General features: G+C 43.1%; 1 protein-coding gene across 1 annotated transcript; it reads right to left on the reverse strand.

Moving 5' to 3' along the window:
* Positions 1–8308: 8308 nt before the first annotated feature.
* LOC129339560 (vomeronasal type-2 receptor 26-like) lies at positions 8309–18905 on the reverse strand. Its single transcript, XM_054994139.1, has 3 exons — positions 18879–18905; positions 13931–14126; positions 8309–9219 (listed from the first exon to the last, which is right to left on the reverse strand). Exons 1-3 carry the CDS (start codon positions 18903–18905, stop codon positions 8309–8311), a joined length of 1134 nt encoding a protein of 377 aa, XP_054850114.1.
* Between the last annotated feature and the right edge of the window lie 3078 nt (positions 18906–21983).

Consider the following 21983-nt stretch of genomic DNA (forward strand, 5'->3'; position numbering starts at 1 on the left):
ATCCCCACAAAAGTTAAATGGTTAGAAAAAATTGGGGATCACTATGTACAAGAAAAAATATATGATAAATTATATCAAACTCAACATTACCCAAGGGAAACTGATTTTATAGCAAAATGGCAACCATTTATTGAATTTATTTCTATCACAGATCAGCATCCTCCCAAACATTTACTTTTTGTTACTCAAGATTGAAGTAATAGCTCCCAAAGAAGATCTAGTTATATGAACCTTAACAAAGCTGACTTATTGACTATTATCTGTTATCCTTGTTTCTTGTTCGAAGCTATAACCAATCGTGATTAAGTATTCCGTACATAATTGTATATAGTTAACTATTACTTTGTTGTTCTTTGTTAACTCTGTTCACTGATTTTAATATGTTAATAAAAATATTACTTAAAAAAAAAAGAATTGAGTTTTCAGAGGAGAGAGTACCTATTTATTTATTTATTTAATTTATTTCAAATTCGTATTCCGCCCTCCCCGCAAGCGGGCTCAGGGCGGATACCAACATATTAAAAATACAATTAAAATACAATAAAAAATTCACATTAATTAAAAAACAACACATTTAAAACAAGATGGTGGATAGCCTTCACAGGGAGGGTTTTATACATCCCTTTTTTCCAGGCCGGTGGAGGCCCAGCCTCAGCCATATGCCTGGCGGAACAACTCTGTCTTGCAGGCCTGGCGAAAAGATAGTAAGTCCTGCTGGGCCCTGATTTCAGCAGACAGAGCATACCACCAGGTGGGAGCCAGGACCAAAAAGGCCCTGGCTCTAGTCAAGGCTAGGCGGGCCTCCTTGAGGCCAGGGACCACCAACAGCTGTTTGTCCCCTGATTGGAGTGTCCTCTGGGGAATATATGGGGAGAGATGGTCCTGTAGATATGCTGGTTCCAGTCTGCACAGGGCCTTATAGGTCAATACCAGAACCTTGAATCTGATCCGGTACTCCGCTGGCAACCAATGCAGCTCATGTAAGAATGGTGTTATATGCGCCTTATTTGGCACTCTCATAATAACGTGCCGCTGCATTTTGTACCAGCTGTAATCTCCAGGTCAGGCTCAAAGGCAGCCCCGTGTAGAGTGAGTTACAGTAATCTAGCCTAGAGATGACCGTTGCTTGGATCACTGTAGTTAAGTCACGGGTTGACAGGTAAGGGACAAGTTGCCTGGTCTGCCGCAGATGGGAAAAAGAGGACCTGACAACCACTGTGACCTGTGCCTCCATTTTCAGGGAGGCATCCAAGTTCACCCCCAGGCTCTTAACCCTTGGAACTGGCACTAATGGTAACCCATCGAGGGCCAGGAGCCGGAGTCCTGAACCTAATCCCCCGTGGCTCAAGTACAGGACCTCCATCTTCGTCGGGTTCAGTTTCAGCTGACTCTGCTTCAAACAACCAGTCACGGCTGCAAAAGCATGTTCCAGGACATTTGGGGCTGAGCCGGGCCGTCCGTTCATCATCAGATACAACTGGGTGTCATCTGCATATTGATGTCACCCAAGTCTGAAACTTCGCACCAACTGGGCAAGGGGGTGCATATAGATGTTAAACAATAAAGGGGAGAGTATTGCTCTCTGTGGGACCCCGCACACCAAAGGGTGGCGGGATGACAATTTCTCCCCAAGCGCCACCCTCTGTCCCCGACCATGGAGAAAAGAGATAAGCCACTGTAAGGCAGTCCCTTGTATCCCCACATCAGTGAGGCGGTGAGTCAGAAGATCGTACACTGCCGACAGATCCAATAATATCAGCAGCATCGAGCTGCCTTGATCCAGATGTCTACGAAGATCATCTGTGAGGGCGACCAGCAATGTCTCTGACCCATGTCCCAGATGGAACCTGGACTGGAAGGGGTCTAGGGCTGAGCCATCCTTCAGAAAGCCCTGCAGCTGTTCCACCACCGCCTGCTCAATCACCTTTCCCAGAAAGGGGAGGTTCGAAACCGGGCGGTAATTGACCAGGTCAGTGGGGTCCAGCGATGGTTTCTTCAAAAGAGGCCTCACCACAGCTTCCTTTAATGACCCAGGAAAACCCCCAGAGCCTAAGGATAGGTTAACAATGGCCTCCAATGAGGACTGCAGCTCCTCGGCACTGGCCTTTACCAGCCACGATGGGCATGGGTCCAAGGGACATGTGGTGGGCCTATCTGATAGCAAGGTCCTGTCAATTTCCTCCCCAGAGAGTGGGCTGGAATGATCAAATATTGGCCCCGAAGATGGCCAAGGGGTCTCCAGCTCATTCACTGAATCAACTGTGGCTGGTAAGTCACGGCAGAGAGACAAGATTTTATCAGCAAAAAAGCTCCCAAAAGCCTCACAGCTAATATCTGATTCAAAATTTGATGTCCTCCCTCTGGCAAGGAGACCAATGACCGAACCACATTAAACAGTTTTGCCAGGTATGAGCTAGCTGACGCGATGAAGACTGCATAAAACTCTTTCTTCACAGCCTTCACCGCCACCTCATAGGCTTTCATAAACGTCATATAAGATGATCTTGCCTCTTCGTCCTGAGATCGCCGCCACACTCGCTCAAGCCATCTTAGCTCCCGCTTCTTCTGTTGGAGCTCCTCTGTATACCAGGGAGCCTGTCTTGCACGGGGGCAAAGAGGGTGATGGGGGGGCGATTTCATCGATGGCTTCGGAGAGCCGGCACTGCCAGTCCTCCAACAGCTCATCTAATGAATCTCTGTGGAGCATTGGATCCGGCAAAGCATTCTGGAACCCGATCGGGTCCATAAGTCTCCGCGAGCGAGCATAAATCAGCTCACCGCTCTTGCAAGGGGGGTGGGTGGTATCCCCAGCTGAGCCTTCAGGACTGAGTGGTCTGACCATGGCACTGGTTCTACCCCTTCCAGATCCACATTTAACCCCACCCCAAAGATCAAATCTAGCATGTGGCCTGCTTGATGTGTAGGGGTCGACACAAATTGGGAGAGTCCTAGTGCTGCCATGGAAGACACCAAGTCCACAGCCTGCACAGAGGAGGCATCATCGACATGGATGTTGAAGTCCCCCAGCACCATCAGTCTGGAGTACTTCAAGGCCCACCCCGCTATCACCTCTGGCAGGCGCGACAGGGTATCTGCTGGTGCGCTAGGCAGTCGGTACACCAGACAGACAGCCAAACTCTCCTCGGCACCCCACACAAGGCCTACACATTCAACTATGCATTGATTTAGATTCCTTAGCCGGGCAGTCCCATTTCCCCGGGAAAAGCTGGCATGGTTGCGGGATCTTAACACTTCTGGCCTGCCATATCAAAAATACACTCTGACGGAGCTACAATCTCTCATAGGTCATGTCAACTTGGCCTGCAGAGTAGTTTCCACTGGGTGGGCCTTTTGTGCGCATTTAGCACAAGCCACTGGGGGGGGGGGTGTTTTCACCCCATCTCCACAACAGGCTTAGAAAAGGGATCTAGGAAAACCTCTGGGTCCAGCAGGCCTTCCTGGAACTGTTTAATGGGGTCACACTATGGCAGGAGCTGCAGGACCTGGGATCAAACTTCCAGATGCACTCCGATGCAGCAGGCAGTCTGGGGTTTACTCTGGGGGGGTGTTGGTGCGCCCAGCAGTGGCTGCAGTCTTGGGCCAGGTTTATCATTCTTTGAGACCTCATGTTCTTAGAACTGTTCCCCATCCTGGTAGCCGTGATAGTTTTGCAGGAGCACCTCCAGAATAAGTGGGTTCTCTTTTGGTGCGACAATCAAGTGGTTGTCTGGGTTATTAATAAACAGTCCTTTAGCTCTGAGCAGATCATGCATCTGGTGTGATATTTCATGCTGGTCTGTCTCTCTGCTAAGATTACCTTTTCAGCCCATAATGTAGCAGGTGTAGATAACAGCTTAGTGGATGCCTTGTATTGGTTCCAGATGGAGAGGTCTTCAGCCTGGCACCGACCGCTCAGGGCACCCCAGACCATTTTCTGGAAGATCTGTGGTAGATTGGCAGAGCTCCATAATGTAGGGAGTACTTGGCCTGGTCGCCATGGCCCCCCTCCGGGCTTTTTCTGTGGTGGCAGAGCACTTGCTGGTCTTTGCGGCAAGGTTGGGGGGTTCTGCATCTTGGCCCACCTCACAGCCCATTGTGCTGCACTACATAGCCCACCTAAAGGAGTTGGTCTAGGCACCCAGAACTATGAGGAGGGAACTTGCCCCCATCTCATTCTTAATATACTGTTTATAAGAAAAAAAGAAAAAAGAACTGTTGGTTTATTGTGTATTCCCGGACTTGTTGTTTGCCCATCTCATTCTTCAGCAAGGCTCATGGTTTCCCCATCTATGATTTTGTGGGAAGCAGTATCTGTCAGTGGAGGTTTCTTTGGTTCTCTGAAATCACTATAACAAACTTCTCTCAGGTAACAACAACAACAACAACATTCGGAACTAGAGCAGACGCTTCTAAAAGATGACAAGAAGGGAATATCTAAGGTATACCAAGTATTGTTGAAATGATATACTGAAGATGAAACAGTTAAAGTACAAATGGTGAAGTGGGCCATAAATTTTAACAAAGAAATAACAATGGAGGCATGGGAATACTTGTGGAAGACCACAATGAAGATTACGACGTGCACTAGTATCAAAGAGAACATTTACAAAATGATTTACCGTTGGTACATGACACCAAAGAAGATTGCGCTAGGGAATTTGAATGCTTCTAACAAATGCTGGAAATGTAAAAAACATGAGGGTTCCCTCTATCATATGTGGTGGACGTGTGAGGTAGCTAGGCAGTACTGGGGGGAAATAATAAGAGGAATAAGTGAGATTTTACAATTTCAAATCAATAAGAACCCAGAACTCCTGCTACTAAACTTGGGAATGGAGGGCATTCCAGCTCATCACAGGACATTGTTATTTTATATGACAGCAGCAGCTAGACTTTTGTATGTGCAAAAATGGAAAGTACAAGAAGTGCCAACTATTGAAGACTGGATCTACAAATTGCTGTATATGGCAGAAATGGACAAAATGACAAGAAAACTGAGAAACCTTGACCCAGGACAGTTTAACACAGACTGGGAGAAGCTGAAACAATATCTGGTGAAGAAATGGGAGGTGGGAGGAGAACTGTGGCAGTTTGAGAACTATTGAAGTACAATAAAATGCAGAGGGGGGTGACTTTACCGGGGGGGAGAAGAGGTAAACGTGAATCTCTAAGCAGTTATGTTATTAGATTGATATATATAGAATAACAAATAGAATATTGATAGAAAATAACTAACCATAAGGGTTAACTATAAGGATTGACTAACTAATAATATTTTCTTTCTGGTAAGATTTGTATAATGTACCAAACTGAATATGTTTATCTGAAGATATATATGAGTCAAATTGATTGACATTATATGATGACAGTTATATAGATTTACTATTGAAGGGGAATAGAAATACTAATGTAATCAAATATAACTAAAACAGAAAGAAGAAGATAGAATGAGTAACACATAGAGTATAAATTAAATTGCTTGATTTATATGAATGTATGGTTTATATGGTTTATGATCTATAGAAATATTTGAAATTGGAATTATGAAAAATGGGATAAATTGTCTATCCAATATGGAAATAAGGACTCATAGTTAGGGTACAGAGTATTAAAAATAGTTAAAGAAGTATTGCTTAGAATAAAGGGAGAATATACATTTGTTAGATAGAGGAATTTAAAAGGAGTAAGGGAAAAGGGACAAAGGGTTGGAAAACTGTTGGAAGTCAACAAAAAGGGGGGGAAAGGGAGGGGGTTAGAAACTGGAAAATGGGAGAATTGATTGTAATGTGAAAATAATTGATCCTAACCCAATAAAAATTTTTCAAAAAAAAAAAAAACAACAACATTCGATTTATATACCACCCTTCAGGACAACTTAATGCCCACTCAGAGCGGTTTACAAAGTATGTTATTATTATCCCCACAACAAAACACCCTGTGAGGTGGGTGGGGCTGAGAGAGCTCCAGAGAGCCGTGACTAGCCCAAGGTCACCCAGCTGGCTTCAAACGGAGGAGTGGGGAATCAAACTCGGCTTTCCAGATTAGAGTCCCACACTCTTAACCACTACTCCAAACTGGCTGTCAGGTAGAACATTGGCAGAGCACTTGGGATCAGACCTGTGAGCAATGTTACACAAACTCCACATAGTTGTGGGTTGAACTCAAATCTATCTTCTTTGCAATTTCAGCAAATGGTGTTGTTGGTTTTCTAATGTTACCAAAGGGTTCGTGATAACTTCTGTCATACTGCCAGGTTGGCTTTCCAGGAATGGGACCTTCCTGTCCTCCTTTCCCTCTTTTTATGCTTCCTCTGGGCAAAGGGGTTTTACCCCTTCCAATTGCACCTTAGTTTATGGAAATGTCTTTATTTGTACAATAGTTTGCAAAGAATTCCCACTCCATTTCCTTTTCCATTCTCTGGTTAATATGCTTCTGACTGTCCCTCAAGCTCCAATTTCAGATCCTACTGTGGAATGTTTATACTGGGTAAGACTGCTTTACTGGCCATTATTTTGTTTGCGGGAACACAGCCTACAAGAGGTTACCTAGAAACTGGTATGGTTCTTGTTTCCTTGCCCATCTTCTCCCTCACCTGTCTGTTTATAGTGAGCTTCTGGCAGAATAGGTCCAAAAATACCGAGATCTTGTCCAATTCCAAGTCATTGAGAAAAAGTACACTTCCTTCACTGTTTCCCAATATTTTTGATGTGTAATATTGCCTATGTATGGCTCAGGCAGGATCGGTGCTGCCCTCCTACATCTACAGGAAGTGGTTGAGATTTTAGCAAATGAGATTGCCACATCTCTGTTGCTCACTGCTAAAGAACTGGTCCTACGAAGTCATATGGCTTTAGATTCGCTCACAGCAGTGTAAGTAATTAAAGGTAAGTAATTAAAGGTTTATTGTATTTAGCCATAGGCCATTTCAAGACAAACAGTAAAAAGTAAAAAGCAGAAACATATAATTAAGTAAAATTGGTATGACTTAGTCAGAACAATAGTGTTTAAAACTAAATAAAACCAATAAACCATTTTCAGTTGTCAAATTCAGATAAGACAATAAAAGAGTTCATAGGTGATAAAAACAGTAAAAATTCTGAATATTCAGTATTAATTGAATCCTTTAAGAACCGCATTAACCCGTATTTTTGTTGCAGCAAGTGCGTATAAAGCTATTTTATAAGATATATTGCCATCAGAACCGGCTAGTAAAGCTACAATCTTATAGAATCTGAGAGGGTACAGAGGTCGGACAACATCTCAGAAAGAAATTTAGTCCAGGGTTGGACATACAATGGGCAGTGAAGAATATAATGGAGTAAGTCCTCATTTGCGGATATTCCGCATGGACAAAAGTGCTGATTCTTAGGTGTTTTACTGTAGTGGCAAGCTTAAACTGCAGTTGGCATTGTTTCAACGCAAAGGGAAGTAAAAGCTGCTCTAAGATTGTAATTTGCAATACTGACTAGGGGTGTGTAGGGCCAGGTCGATTTGGGTTTCCCGCTTATGGTTTACCCAAAGTGGGAAAAAAAATTGGGAATACCATAATTCCAAAGCAGCAAGCTGCTTTGGAATTATGGTATTTTACTTGCTTCGGTATGCTCCTTAAATATTTGGAGCACACTGAAGCGACTACCCCACCAGCACCTCACACCCCCTGGGGCAACCCCTTCATCCCCACCCCCCGGGGCAAACTCTCCACCCCCCACCCACTTACCTTGCGCTGGAGGGAGAGGGGGAGGGGGATTAACTGAGCGGTGGCAGGCTGCCATGTGGCAGCAGTGCGCATCATTGTTGTTTCACGACAGCAGCCGTGGCATTGGTGTTGTTGCTCAGCGGTGGCCACGGCAGTGGCAGCAGTGGCAGCTGCCATATGGCAGCTGTACGGTAGCAGCAGCAGCCTGGAGCCAGCTGGCTCCTTTGCCACCGCACCGCCTCCTGCCACACCGCCTCCTCCACCACTCCATGGACTCATGGGCAGTAGGGAGGGCCAGAGCCATGGCTGACCATGGGGCCAATGTAAGTGGGGGTGGGGGGTGGCTGTTTGGATGGTGTTTAAAGGACCCCTCCACTGCTTGCAAGCAGTGGTGGGGTCTTTTAAACTAAGTCCCGAAGCTTTCCGAGGAATTCTGAATGCTTTGGAAAGCTTTGATTTGGGATTTCCAAATCGTGGCCAGCATGCTGGCCCCAATTCGGAGATCTTGAATCTTTACAGATCGGGTCCAGTTCGGGTGTTGGTGTTTCATGTATTCATTGGAGAGTGCTAGTTTAAGAGAGAGAAATCTTAAGAGCAAAAGGAGATTAAGAACTAAGGGAGACCGTTCTTCTTCCTAACAAGTTGCTCCCTGGTGTTCAGCTGAGGCCTCACTAAAATAATGTAGCATTTGGGGAAGAAGATGCAGCCCAAGAGGCCAGCACTAGAGGCCAAGATGGAGAAGATCTCCACGGCCACCATGTATTTCCCTTTGGTGCTCAGATATGTTGGGATAAAGGACACCCAAACACCACAGAAGAGCAGCATGCTGAAGGTGATCAGCTTGGCTTCATTGAAACTGTCAGGCAAATTTCGGGCAAAGAAAGCTGCAGTGAAACTGAGGATGGCCAGAAATCCCATGTAGCTCAGGACAGTATAGAACATGACCTCTGAGCCTTCATTGCACTGCACTGTGATCTGGCTGATCTGGGAGTGCATGTCCAACTCTGGGAATGGGGGAGAAGTTGCCGTCCAGAGGGTACAGATGGCGATTTGAATGAGAGAAGAGAGAATTATTATAGATGTTGCTAGCCTCTTCCCTGTCCATTTCATGATGCTGTTTCCTGGCTTGGTGGCCATGAAGACGAGAACCACAGTGATGGTTTTGGCCAACACACATGAAACCGAGATGGAAAAGGTGATGCTGAACACAGTTTGCCGCAGAAGACAGGTGACCTTCCCAGGCTGACCAATGAACAGGAAAGAGCAAAGGAAGCCGAGCAGCAGAGAGGCCAGGAGGGTGCAGGTGATGCTCCTGTTGTTGGCTTTGACAATGGGAGTGTCCCAGTGCAGAACAAAGAGCCCCATCACCATGATAGTGGTCAAGGAAGATAAAAGGGCCAAGGAAGCCAAGGCTGCTCCCAATGGTTCTCCATAGGATAAGAAGTTGGTTCTTCGGGGTATGCATCGGTCTTGCTTTGCATTTGGATACTGATCCTCTGGGCACTTCTGACATTGATCAGCATCTGAAATTAACAGGGAAGATCTTTGTAAAAAAGATGCTCAGCAAGCTTAATTTTACACAAAATCTTTTTTCGCTTTAAAGTGATAATAGAATTTGACTTTGTATATAAAAATGTGATAGTGACATTAATATGATATAGGAATTCTGATTGTTACTTTCCCTTATTCTTGAATTATGCTAAAAAGATCCTGTATGAAAATGTAATTGGGACTGAAAGAAGAGGAAGAAAAGGGTATCCTTGATAGGAAACCCCTTTGTCAGGTCAAACATGTCCCATAACCATCCTATTTTCTATCCCAGTTCAAGAAATGAGATTTTTGCAAACCCATTTTTACAACTGCGGTTGAAATAAGGGATGGGTATTTGAACTGGCCCAGTATTTAGCTCAGTATTTTTTTCTGACAATTATTTCTTCTTTCCTTACCGATTTGCACTGAAATCCTTCCTTCAGGGCACTGAGAACAATTGTAGCAACAGACTTCTTTCCCCTCCACAACAATTTTGCTGGATCCAGGTTGGCAGCTCTTGACACATGTTGAAGATGGCACCCCCTAACAGGAGCCAGAAAGAATGTTTTTTAGAATGAAAATAGTGTACCTCTAGAGTGGCCAATGCCAGATTAGGAAATGGATGGAGAATTTAGAACAGTGCATGGGAAGCAGCTCTGTTTGTATATGATTGTACATCTTGCGATGTCACATATTTGATGTCACATCACAGTTAAAGATGAGCTCTTGCAACTCCTCACCTTCCCATGAGGTCTTTTCCATCAGCCAAAATCAGAGTTTTAAATTTAAATGTCCTGCCTTCTGTTACTTTGGGTGTTAAGTTGTCCTGGAGAGCAGTATATCAATTGAATGCTATTATTACTATCTCACACTATGTTCTCTACCATAATCTGTGGTTGAAAAGTAAGATAAAAATGAACTGAATATAGTTTTGCTGCTTAACTATAAACTTATTTCTAAGGGATATAACAATAACAACAACATTCAATTTATATACCGCCCTTCAGGACAACTTAATGCCCACTCAGAGTAGTTTACAAAGTATGCCATTATTATCCCCACAACAAAACACCTTGTGAGGTGGGTGGGGCTGAGAGAGCTCCAAAGAGCCATGACTGGCCCAAGGTCACCCACCTTGCTTCAAGTGGAGGAGTGGGCAATCAAACCCGGCTCTCCAGATAAGAGTTCCGCACTCTTAACCACTACACCAAACTGGCTCTCACTTGTGCAACATTGTAACATAAAGATCTTGACCATTAAGGAGACATTAATTTCCTTAAAAGCATGTTCACAGACCAAATGAGGAATGCCACCTAAGTTTGAGATTTATGAAATTATGAATCTGGTGGAGAAAGTGGATATGCAGAGACTTTTCTCCCCTTACTCTAGAATTTCAGGGTATCTCTGAAATTCAATAAGCAGCAGAGTTAGGATGGACAACTCCATGAGTAATTAAATAATAGAATTCACTGCCAGAGGCTGTAGTGATGGCCACAAAAAAAGATTGCTTTAAAAGAGGGTTAGAGAGTTTCATGGAAGGAGATTCATGAATAACTACGAGCCATGAGGACTAAAAGTCAAGTCCATGTTCAGCCTCAGCAAACGTCTGTTTTCCAGTGCCGGGAGGCAACATCAAGGCAAAGGTTTGAGCTCTATGCCCCATCTCTTGGCCCTACAGACTTTATTTTTTCTGGAATTTTTGGTTTCCTGACTCCCATACTAAAGATTAAGCATGAGTCAATAGGCAAGACCCAAATTGCTCTCAGCTTTTAGCCTGTGGGTTGTGCCCTGTGGCCTTGGACAAGGTGAACCACTGGACTCGGGAATGGCTGTGAGTAGACATGGGCACGAACCAAAAAAAATTAATGAACCTGTGGTTCGTGGTTCGGTGCCGCCGCCGAACCCGAACAAACAAACTGTAATGAACATTTCCCGTTACCGAACCGATTTGTGGTTCATGGTTCATGGGCGTCGGAATGGCCCCTGTTGCACCTAGAGAGCCCATATTCACAGGGAGTGTTTAGCAGGCTCTCCTCCAGCCAGTACTCAAGATTGGTCAAGATTGCAATAGGGATCTTGGAGTTATACCCTCTCCAATCGGAGGCCCCCAGGAAACTCCCACTCAATACAATTAGAGCCACCAGTTGACGTTGGCCCAATGTACAAGGGGTTGACCGTCAGAACTGCCTATCAGGGTTTGCAGGGATGAGATTGGAATGCCCATGAGATTGGAATACCCCCTTCCCCCTCCCTCCCCTGGGTGTCTTCTCCCAACTGGTAACTGCTTTGCAGCTCCGTGGTTGGAAGGAAGACCTGTCGATCAAGGTAAGCTGGGCTTCCATTCAGGTTTCCAGGGCAACAGAAGGAATGCAGACAGAGTTCAGGTATTGCTGGCGCCTGACTGTCTGGCTTCCCGAACCATGGCCGAAAACACCAAACCAGGCTTCTTCCGAATGCTGGTTCGTTGGATGAGGACAATCACGAATGGCTGGATCATGATCGCGTGATCGCCAATTTCATGGGTTTTTGAAGTTCGTAATGCAGTTCATGCCCATTTCTAATTTCAGGCCATAATTACCTATCCATGAAGCGAGGCAGAGCAGTCCACAGAAGAAGAGGGCTTTACATGCATTCTTGACCAGGAGATTCTTATGAAAGTGACCCTAAGGGTACAGTGCTTGGATCCAGGAAAGCGTGCAAAGTGTGTACAGTTTGAATGGGGAAAAGCCCATATTCTTATAGGATGATTTATGCCCTGAGGCTGGAAAGCCTCCTCAGCCATTAGGATAAAAACCTTAAAGGTCAGCTCTTGGGAATGACAAAGGTTTTCATATCAGTCAGTCAGTTGGTTAGTTAGCCTTTATTGGCATCCATTGGCCGAATGTGTATCAAGGGCAGATCAAAGAGGGTGAAGGCTGGGGGGTCAACGGTTCACAGGGGGAGGTCCTTAAATTATGGCAGTCAAAAATATCTTAGGTTACAAAGGTGAATAGCAGCACCTTGAACTGAGACCTGCACAATATTGAGACTCAGTGTTAATGGATCAAAAGGGGAGTGATATTTATTATTACTGCAACCCACTCCATTCAACATTCAGTATGACCTGCAGCTTTTGGACATGGTGAAAGGCACACCTGGCTGCCACTGCCAACTCTTTCTCCAATAGGAGGCCTGGGTGCAGTAGCACCCCCATGCTATGAAGCTGAAGCTTTAGGAGATCAATCCTTCTCCCCACCATCAGTACCTCTGGGCAACTCAGCCCAAATCTACAGTGTACCTTTCCCCAAGACTTCACTTTGATGTAGAGAAACATGGAGGAGACGATAGAACCCTGTGGCACCCAAGACACCAAGGAGCAGCAGTCACCATCACCATGGTCCCAAAGCTGGCCTTTGAATTTATACTAAAACCACTGCAAATGAGTGTTTTCCAGTCCCAGCTCTGAAAAGTGGTCCAGAAGAATACCATGGTCAATTATATTATATCAAAAACAGCTGAGAGATCCAGGAGGATTGACAAGGTACTCAGGGAAAGGTACATTAAATGCTGTATTTCTGTTCTTCTAAAAGGCACTGCCTTCCTATGGATGGTCTTCTTTTTAGCGTTCTACCACCCAAGAGGTTTTAGAAATATTTCAATTAGCAGCTACGATATTGAAAGTAGAATAAAATGTGGGCTTAGAAAGCGGCCGTGCTGAAACAGAGCCCCCAAATGAGATGAAATCACTTGGGAGACGTGAGGTTTCAGTGGCTGAAATCAAGCCCCCCCCTCACTCAAGGGAAGATATTGGTACAGTAAAGTGATGCTGAGAAGTGGAGAGGAGAACTTTTCTATTCTGAAACAGAGCCCCCAAATGGGCAGAAAATCTTTGGTGTTAAAGCTGCCACAGGGAAATCACAGTTCCCACAATCCTGTTCACTTATGCATGCATGTGTGTGTGGTTGTGGTAGACATACCTGTGGAGCAGCCCAATCCTGACGAAAGGCTCAGAGATCATGTGATCCAATCAGTGATCAATCTGGGGCTTTTTCACAACTGGCTATTATGAAATGAGCAGATTCTCTCTACACAAGCAAGGATAGCTTTAAAAGAGGGTTGGAGATTTTCATGGAGGTCCTTTAATTACTATGAGCCATGAGGACTAAAAGTCACCTGCAGCAAACATCTGATTACCAGTGTTGGGAGCCAATATCAAGGGAAAGGTTTGAGCTCTATGCCCCATTTGTTGGTCTTCTGGGATAACTGGTTGCCCATTGTGCTGAGCACGATGTGGGCTTGATGGAACGCTGGTCTCATTCTGCTGGTTTCTTGCTATTTTCTTATGGACTCGAAGAGGAGCTCCACGCTACAGGCTATGTTTTTATTAGAATTTTTGGTTTCCTGACTCCAGCACTACAGATTAGGCATGAGTCAAAAGGCAAGACCCAATGTGTTTTTGGCTCATAGTCTGTGGCTTGTGCCCTGTGGTCTTTGAAAAGCTGAACCATTGGACTTGGGATGGGTCCCAAGATACAGATGAGTATTCTTCATGTTTATAATGTAGTATGTTTTGATTACTGTTTAATTTTTGTAAAGTCCTTTGTTTCTTTTCAGGCAGAAATGAAACGAAAATGGATTCTACAGAAACTTTCTCAGATCTTAATATTTAAATTTCAGTTGAAAGAATTCACACCTGCTTATACTTGTGATTCCATATGATCGCACTTCCATTAATGGTGAATTCTTGGCCTGCAGGAGGTCGAGGGTCCACCTTTCCAACTTGGACACTCTGGATGGATTTATTGAGGAATGTGATTGTGTTGATGATGTCGTATCCGGCAGCCAGTTCTCTGTTTTCATCAAAGAAGATTTCATCTCGAGCACTATTGTTAAATTGAACCTTCTTCAGAAAAGTGTGCAGCTGGATGGGAGAGAAAAGTTTACAGACAGAGAGAAACAAGAGGGGGACTTGATTGTACCTTGTCAGGCTAGAATGTACATGTAGCATGATGGTCAGAGCACTCCCCCACTGTGAGGTAGATTTTTCCTACAAAACTGATGAGATTGTTTCCTGGGCTGAGAAGCTTCTGGTAGCATGTATCTGGGGTGTAACTTGGAATTAAGTAGGGGAAAAGCAGAGGCCCACGCCTTCTTAAAAAATGAAAGGGCACTAGAGGTTAAGTAAAGGTCAAAAAGTTAACAGCAGATTTATTCAACAGGCAGTGCTGGTATGTAGATAGGTAGGGAAAGGAAAGCTGAGGTAAATTCTGTTTGTTGAACTTACTACTTCACAAACATTAGGCACAATAATGCTTAGTTTCAAATATTGATAGGTCTTAGAACGGAAAGGTCTGTAGTTTCAGGCTTAAGTCCATCAAAACAACTTAAAAGAAAGTTGCTTCATTGATTTCACTTCACAGCTTAGGTGTTCTGACTTCAACACAGCACTCTTTTCTTTATACTCCACACCCAGGTTACTCTACAGAGCCAACCCCCCCTTTCCAGACGCTGGGCAGCAATTATTCTTCCACTAAAGACATAACTCTGCTCTCTTGACTGAAGGGGAGTCTCCTTACTGCCCACTTCCTCTGCCAACTACACTGTCCCAGTTCTATCCTGATTGAGTAAAATTAGTGCTGGCTTTCCCCCCTTTACTTTATCAGCTAAAGCTTTCCATCAACCTTAAGCTGTCCCAGTTAGGACAAACTTTTCCTCACACAGAGGAATCTCAGGCCGTTTTCACACTACTCCGTGATGTTGCGAAACATCGTGCAAAAAACGCAGAAGATAGCGTCTTCTCATGAGAGTTTTGCGCGATGTCGCACAAAACTCTTGCGAGAAGACACTATCTTCCGCGTTTTTTGCGCGACGTTTCACAACATCATGGAAGCAGGTTAGTAGTGTGAAAATGGCCTCAGTCTGACCCTCTGTGGTGAGAATCCAAGCTTTGACTCTCTCCTGAAAATCCTTTCAGGTCCAATTTGTCACCTTCTCCCTGGCCGATCACAGATTGGAGAAAGCTGCACATCAATCATCCTCCCTTCGGGCCCTTGTTTTAACCCTTAACCGTCCACTCTCTGTATGCAGCATCTGGTAATCCTTGCATTCCACCTATTCCATCACAGTGCAGAATTCTGATCTCTGGGTTGTAAAGTCTATTCATCATCACCCTCTTGTATTTTTTACACACCAGAGGATTTTTCTTGCAGTCTTCCCCAGTTGCCTCACAAACATAACATTTTGTGTGAGATCTTCTCTCAGTGCTCGAAATTGCACAAGATCAAGAATGTGTTCTTACCCATCCTTGGCATTCACAGTGATTGTTAGAAGCTTTTCTACACAGCATACCTCCAAGTCTTGCTGTGTCCTGACTGGGGACCTTCAAGGGAGACTTCCCTGCTGCCAGGGCTTTCCTTCCATCTATGCTGCCTCTGGTACTTAGTAAGTGTTGAGACATGGTCGATGTAGGATACACATTAGGGAGCAATATAGTAAGCAAGACTCATCCCAAATAACAAGCAATCATGTGATTTAGAAATGATGCAATAGAAAATTATTTATTTTCAAGCTTTGAGAGCCACTGGAAACCACTCTGTTATTCTGTTGTTTCCCTCTGGGTTTAACCACATCTTACATTTTTCCTGGGAATATCCTGGATATGTTGGTGAGATGGGCTTTGAAGCTGAACATTTCTAAGACACATGGGATTCAATTCAGATCAGAAGCCCAGTGCACAGTGAAATAGTACTACAACCTCTCTGCCTACATCCATTTCCTGAAATTGCCAAAGGAAAACATTATTTCTCTAATGGGGGCCACCGAAGAAATTTCTATTGTGCTTGAAACCGTCCCCCACTCGAAGCTGTTTGTAGTTTGGGAAATATCAGTGGCAGTTCCAAATCCTCTTCTTCAGGACAGCTTAGTCCTAAGTACCTGAGAAACTTTGGAAGACACCTCTCCACCTAACCCAGGAAACTCCCTTCAGAAAACTCAACATGTTGTTAGGCCCTGGGACTGGCAGGAGGTTGGATGGATTTGGGCAGCAATACGAGAGAGTGACAGCATAAAAGGACACGAGCTTGCAAAATCCGCTGACCAGTCAAAATAAGACCTACCAAATTATGCCATCCTTTGAGTTTGAGGAGAAAAATATAACTTCCCCTAATTCGTTCCCTTTGAAATTAAATGAAGAAAATTTTGTGATGGAAATTAACTCAAGAAATATGATCTGATCATCTATTTGTTTATACACAGGGTAACAATTACATAAAAGTTTGACATGTACTACTGACATCCATAGAGAAGAACTGAACAAATAGATGATCCCTCACAGAATTTCACTTGAGTATGTTTCAGCATGCCTCCCCCAAACCATCATTCTGAGGAAAAATTTATCCGAAGGTATATCTTCTATTTCACCAGATAGAACAGCTTCAAATCTCTCTGTGTGCAATTTCTCCTAAAGCATCCCAAATCCCCCTTTTAGGCATGCACAGGGGACACAATGAGGTAAAATGTATCATAAACAAAGCCCTATGGATGTTCAGATTCCGTATGGATTGAATAAAAAGCGAAATACACATTGCGTGTATACCTAAAGAAATTCAGAGAAATGTTTTAAATATATCAACCTTACTTTTTTTTTTAAAAAGTCCTTATTAAAACTATTTTCTGAACCCCCCACCCCCCAAAAAAGGATGAGGTATGAGTAGGGTTACCATTTCCCTCAGTGTCAAATCTACACCACCAGTCAACATTCCTCAAACAGTGGTTGCCTTTTCTAGGTTACTCATGTAACACAAAACTGACATGGTCTTGATCCATTTTATATATAGTTTCATAGTGTTATCATGATATGTTATTTTGAAGATTGCTAAATATTCTTGTTGTTGTTGTTGTTATTGAATGCTTTTTTCCATAGCAATACTGATTAGTGCATAGTAAGATGTTAAACAAGTTCGTTGTAAGTTTGTGTTTGGAAAAACCATATAAATAAATTTTTTAAAAAACGATGGGAGTTGGGGAATGCACTGGTGTTAAATTACCTCATAAATTGCTTATTTAAATTACTTGGGAAAAAATTCACCCCAACACTAAATTTGAGGGCAGTTTCTATTAAATCGAACCCCAAATTGACCAGTAACTTCAGCGTTGTGAAACGTAGGACAAGGTGTGACTGATAGGGGCTGAGCCTCACCTGCCATGGCTGCATGTTCCCAAGTTTCCTCCTCTCCCCACATCCCTTTGCTGCCTGGTTGACAATTGACAGATGCAGGGCATGGAGAGCATGTGCAAAGGCATAAACAGCATTATAAATGTTGTAGCTGTGGTCAGACATTCTCATTTCAAACCAGTGTCCAGTGATGCTCCTCAGCTTTTCCTTCCCGGTGCAGAGAGGATGGCCTGGCCATAAATGATTCAACCCAGGAAAAGAACATTCAAAAGCTGTTGCCCAGAAACTCCAGATCACAGGAAATGTGCCTGGATTGATGCTGTCCAGGAAGTACTCAAATCCTGGCACTTCTTGTGTGTGCTGCATGAAGGACAAGGTGCCATTGAAGGATGCGAATGCGTTCCCATAAAACACAGCTGTAATATCCCACTTAGCAGTTATGATCCACACCCTTTCCAGTGGATGCAGGTACTCAAATTCATATGTGTATAGAAGTAATCGTAACCCATCCATAGACAGAATATCCCCATGGACAAGAATGACATTGACTTTCTTCAACCAGAGAAAAGAATATAAGCCTGTCAGGACAGTCAAGAGATTATGTAGTCTCTTACTGAATACATTCGACATCATTTGTGTGAAAGCAAGACAAATGTTGTTCTGGAGGAGCCTGGGTCTCAGGGTCTGCAGAAACGTTTCTCCACTCTCATCATCGGACGTGAGGAGGCCAATCCATGTCCAGCCAAAATGCTTGAGCAGCTGAACGATCCCCACATACTGAGCATTTTCATTTGGAACCAACCGGTACAGAGATGGGAACTGAATTTTATCACTCAGTGCTCGGTCGAAGGATCCATAATTGAGCTGATATAAGGGGGAAGGGAAGCACATTAGTTTATTATCAAAAATGCATCACTCAGTTTTCTAAACTAGTATTTACATTTCAGATGGGATACATTTAATCTTCTAACAATCACCATAATCCAATTCTTCTTATTTCTGAAGGAACGATTCCACACTATAGATCTTAATATGAAATCTAGCAATGTCCAATGTGGGAGAACGTGATCTTGTGAGATTTGTGTGCCTCAAGTTCCTGGCAGGTCTCACAAATTATGACCTTGCAATAGACCAAAGTGGAGTCATAGGCCGTTTCCACACACATTGAATAATGCACTTTCAATGCACTTTAGTTATCCTTTAGAAGTGGATTTTTTGTTCCACACATGGAAAATCAGTTATAAATGTTCACTAAAGCGTATTGAAAGTGGATTATCCAACGTGTGTGGAAGCAGCCAGTGTCTGCCTAGTTAGTCCACACTGCAGTGCATGAGAAGATGTGAGCTATAGTCCTCAAAAGGAGTTGCAGAAGGAATATTAGTTTTCAAATGTATATTGAATGTTAACAAATTCTGATGTGGATGAAAATACAGTTTTAGAGGCTTTCTTGAGTTTCTCTGCTACAAAGCAACTACTATGTGTTTATCTGAGGACACTTACGTGTGGTATCTTGTAGTTCGTTAACATGTTGGCCATCAGAATTGAGTTTTCAGAGGAAAGAGTGCCGATGATGGTCAATATGTCCTTCTTGCTGTTACAATTGTAATTGGTGGGATTCTGCAGCCCATTCATTAATTTTAAAGTATTCAGAGTTGTTATCATTGCATTGAACTGATTGTCACCAAATACGTATTTCAATGAGATGTTGGGCAAGAGGCGGATATTCCTGTTGATCTCATTGATAGCAAAAATTAAGGTTAGGGCTTGCTGGAAGTATTTAATGAGTGGCCTGCAAAGAGATTTTCATATGCAACAGTGAACAAAACGTGCTCTTACCAGGCAGTTCAAGTTCCAGAGATTGCATCATTATCAGCAGTTTTAAACCTTACTTTTAAATGACAGTCAGCAATTTAGTCTAGACTGCAGACAATGTGCCATCATGGTGCAGAAAGAGGATACCTGGTAGCTTTTAAGAATAATATTTTATAATACTACTCCATCTCTGATGTTATGTATGGTTTCCTTATAGCTGACACCAGTATCCATGACTGGGTGTCTAAGTGTGATGCTATCACAGACAGACAATCTCCACCTTTAAATTTTCACTCTGAGCTGTTCTAAAAGGACCACATCAACCCCCCTGTCCACTCAATGCCAATAGCTTAACTTGATAGCTGCTATTTCTAAACATTATTTTGTTGGTGCTTCAGGATACACTTGGTTGTAGTTCCAGAGGATTTCCACCATTATATTCTAGCCTCCTCTCTCTACACACAGCCTAGCACCAAATTTCTCACAGCTCTTTTGAGGTTCTTAGGCTTGTCCTTGGGAATAGAAAATTGATTTTACATGGTTTCGTTGCTGATACTGCTTAGAGTTTGCTCAGAAAGATAGGGAATTCTTTGCCTTACAGCCAATCAAAACTACGGTGTCATCTAAGAGTTTAACACATTTTCCAAGACCGACACTGGATAATTTGTCTTTCGATTTATTAAATGGAAAAAGGAGGTTACTCAGTTTATTTAACTCTCTGAACTGGGGTTAGAAAATCTGAAATATCTGGAGATTTAATATGGGTTCAGATGTTTAATAACTGAATTTACCCTTCACTCTTCCATTATGCCTTAATGTGTGAATTGGCTCTATGGAAAAGCCTTGTGCCCCAAGTATTATTTGCTATGTTAGAGTTGTGATGGCTTATTTACAGACATCAGCAATCTTTCCCCTCAGAATGGTACAAATTTCCAGGCCTGTCCCCCAAAAGGTACATTATTCAGACTCAAGGTAAATAACATTTCTGCACTAACGTAAACTGTACCCATTCCCACTTTTTTTGACATGCATGGAAATGCATCCATGAAGAAAACTTTCTTGTTCCCGGTATCTTGGAAATGGTTTAATCCTGAATTCTATAATAGAGTAAAATTCAGAAATATTGCAGACAAATTAATAATTTAATGCACCCTTACGTGTAAGCTTCAACATATTGTTCCTGCTCTGAAAAGTTGAGTTTTTGTACAATTGCAAGTGAATAGGAGCCTAACAAACCAATGCCTCTATAATTGTTTATATGTGCATCCAGTTTATGTTTATTGCACTCAGAACTCAAATTTCTGCTGAAAGCACGAGAAGGAAGCAAGAGGAAGAAGAGTATTAAAAAAAGCCTTTTGAATGTTTCCAGTTTTCTGCTCCAGTTCATGCTGCCCTTCTGGCTGGTGACCAACATGCTGCCCGGCGGCTGTTCACATATTGCACTGAAAATCAAGTTCTTCTCAAGGGCTAGCATTTCTTTCTGGGTTTCCATCTAAGGCATAATTTCAGGATTCAGTTGGGTGGCTCTCTTCCTTCCTCAAAGTACCATCCCATAGCACTGTGGCCCAGAGATTGGTTTTACTTTTCCCAATCTGTAGCATTTAATTTGATTCTATTTTGTAATTAATTTTGCAGATGACATCAGGATCCACATGGGAAGCAAAGTCTGGTCATGGTGTTTTTATAATTACAGGGCAAAGGGAAACAAGTTTTCAAAAAGCCCACCGCTCTCTCAAGAATCAGAACTGTCATCTCTGAGCGGTTCCAATGTGGCCAGTTTATTTCCTTCATCACAACAATAAAAGGATTCAATTAATTCTCTAGGGATGAAAATGTGTCCTGACTGTTAATTTGGAGCTGTGATTCAGTTGGAATGAGAAGGTTCATGAAGAGGCCAGTCATATTGAACAACAATGCATTTCTGTGGGAAAACTTTTCATCTGTTTGTTATTTCTGTGTTGAGAAGCTCTGACTGAGAAACAGTTGAGGTCAACAGGCAACATTTTGACCCTCTTGTTCCTCATAATCTGCAGTTAACCAAAACAATCTAGCAATGGATGCGTATACGAATTGTTATACACCTCTTCAAATTTTGAACTGAATTTTGACCTGAAGTATGCTTCTTAACCACAGCTTTCTTCCCACATAAAGCCATTATGGCAACTAACAAATTAAAACTATACAGATTAACACCCATTTTTTAAAAAATATTAAAACAAACACACATTCATTATTAAAACTAGTAAGAGGTATTTATGTTTGCAAGCCCACTTTTGGTGGCTTTCGAAACATATCAGGAAGCAGAAACTGTAACCTCAACAGAAAGAGACTAGAGTTGGCTAAGACGAATAGCCTAATATCCTGAAGAAGTGGCACCTTGGTTAGCATAAAAGTTCTTATGATTTTGCTGCTGAGAGCGCCTGCCCTGCTGTTCCCCTGACAACCTTGCTGGAACCAGCCAGTGGCTGGACCACCCCAATGACAGGCACTTGAGAGGCAAGCAATGGCACAGCCAATGGGCAAATACAAGTAGGGTAAACTACATGTGAAGGAAGAGCTATGGGAGAAGGAGAGCTATGAGAGAAGGAGAGTCCTTCATGGCTCACACAACACCCTGCCAAACACACACAGCTTCACTCTTGATATGGAGTGTACTAATCTCACACTTTGTAATCCTCCTTGAGTCTCAGTGAGAAATGACATAAAAATAAATAAAATAAACCTACAATGAAGGAGAAAACCCACCGAGGAATTAACTTCAATAAGTGCAACACACTAAAAAATAAATGTATA

Source organism: Eublepharis macularius, chromosome 12 (assembly GCF_028583425.1).
Source record: "Eublepharis macularius isolate TG4126 chromosome 12, MPM_Emac_v1.0, whole genome shotgun sequence".
NCBI classification, from domain to species: Eukaryota; Metazoa; Chordata; class Lepidosauria; order Squamata; family Eublepharidae; genus Eublepharis; species Eublepharis macularius.

Coding starts and splice junctions, on each gene's coding strand:
- LOC129339560 (XM_054994139.1), bottom strand. CDS start 18,905: ATGTTAACGAACTACAAGATACCACAC. Junction 14,127..18,878: donor CGAACTACAAGATACCACAC/GTAAGTGTCCTC, acceptor TCTCCCATCCAG/CTGCACACTTTTCTGAAGAA. Junction 9,220..13,930: donor AGAATTCACCATTAATGGAA/GTGCGATCATAT, acceptor TGTTAATTTCAG/ATGCTGATCAATGTCAGAAG.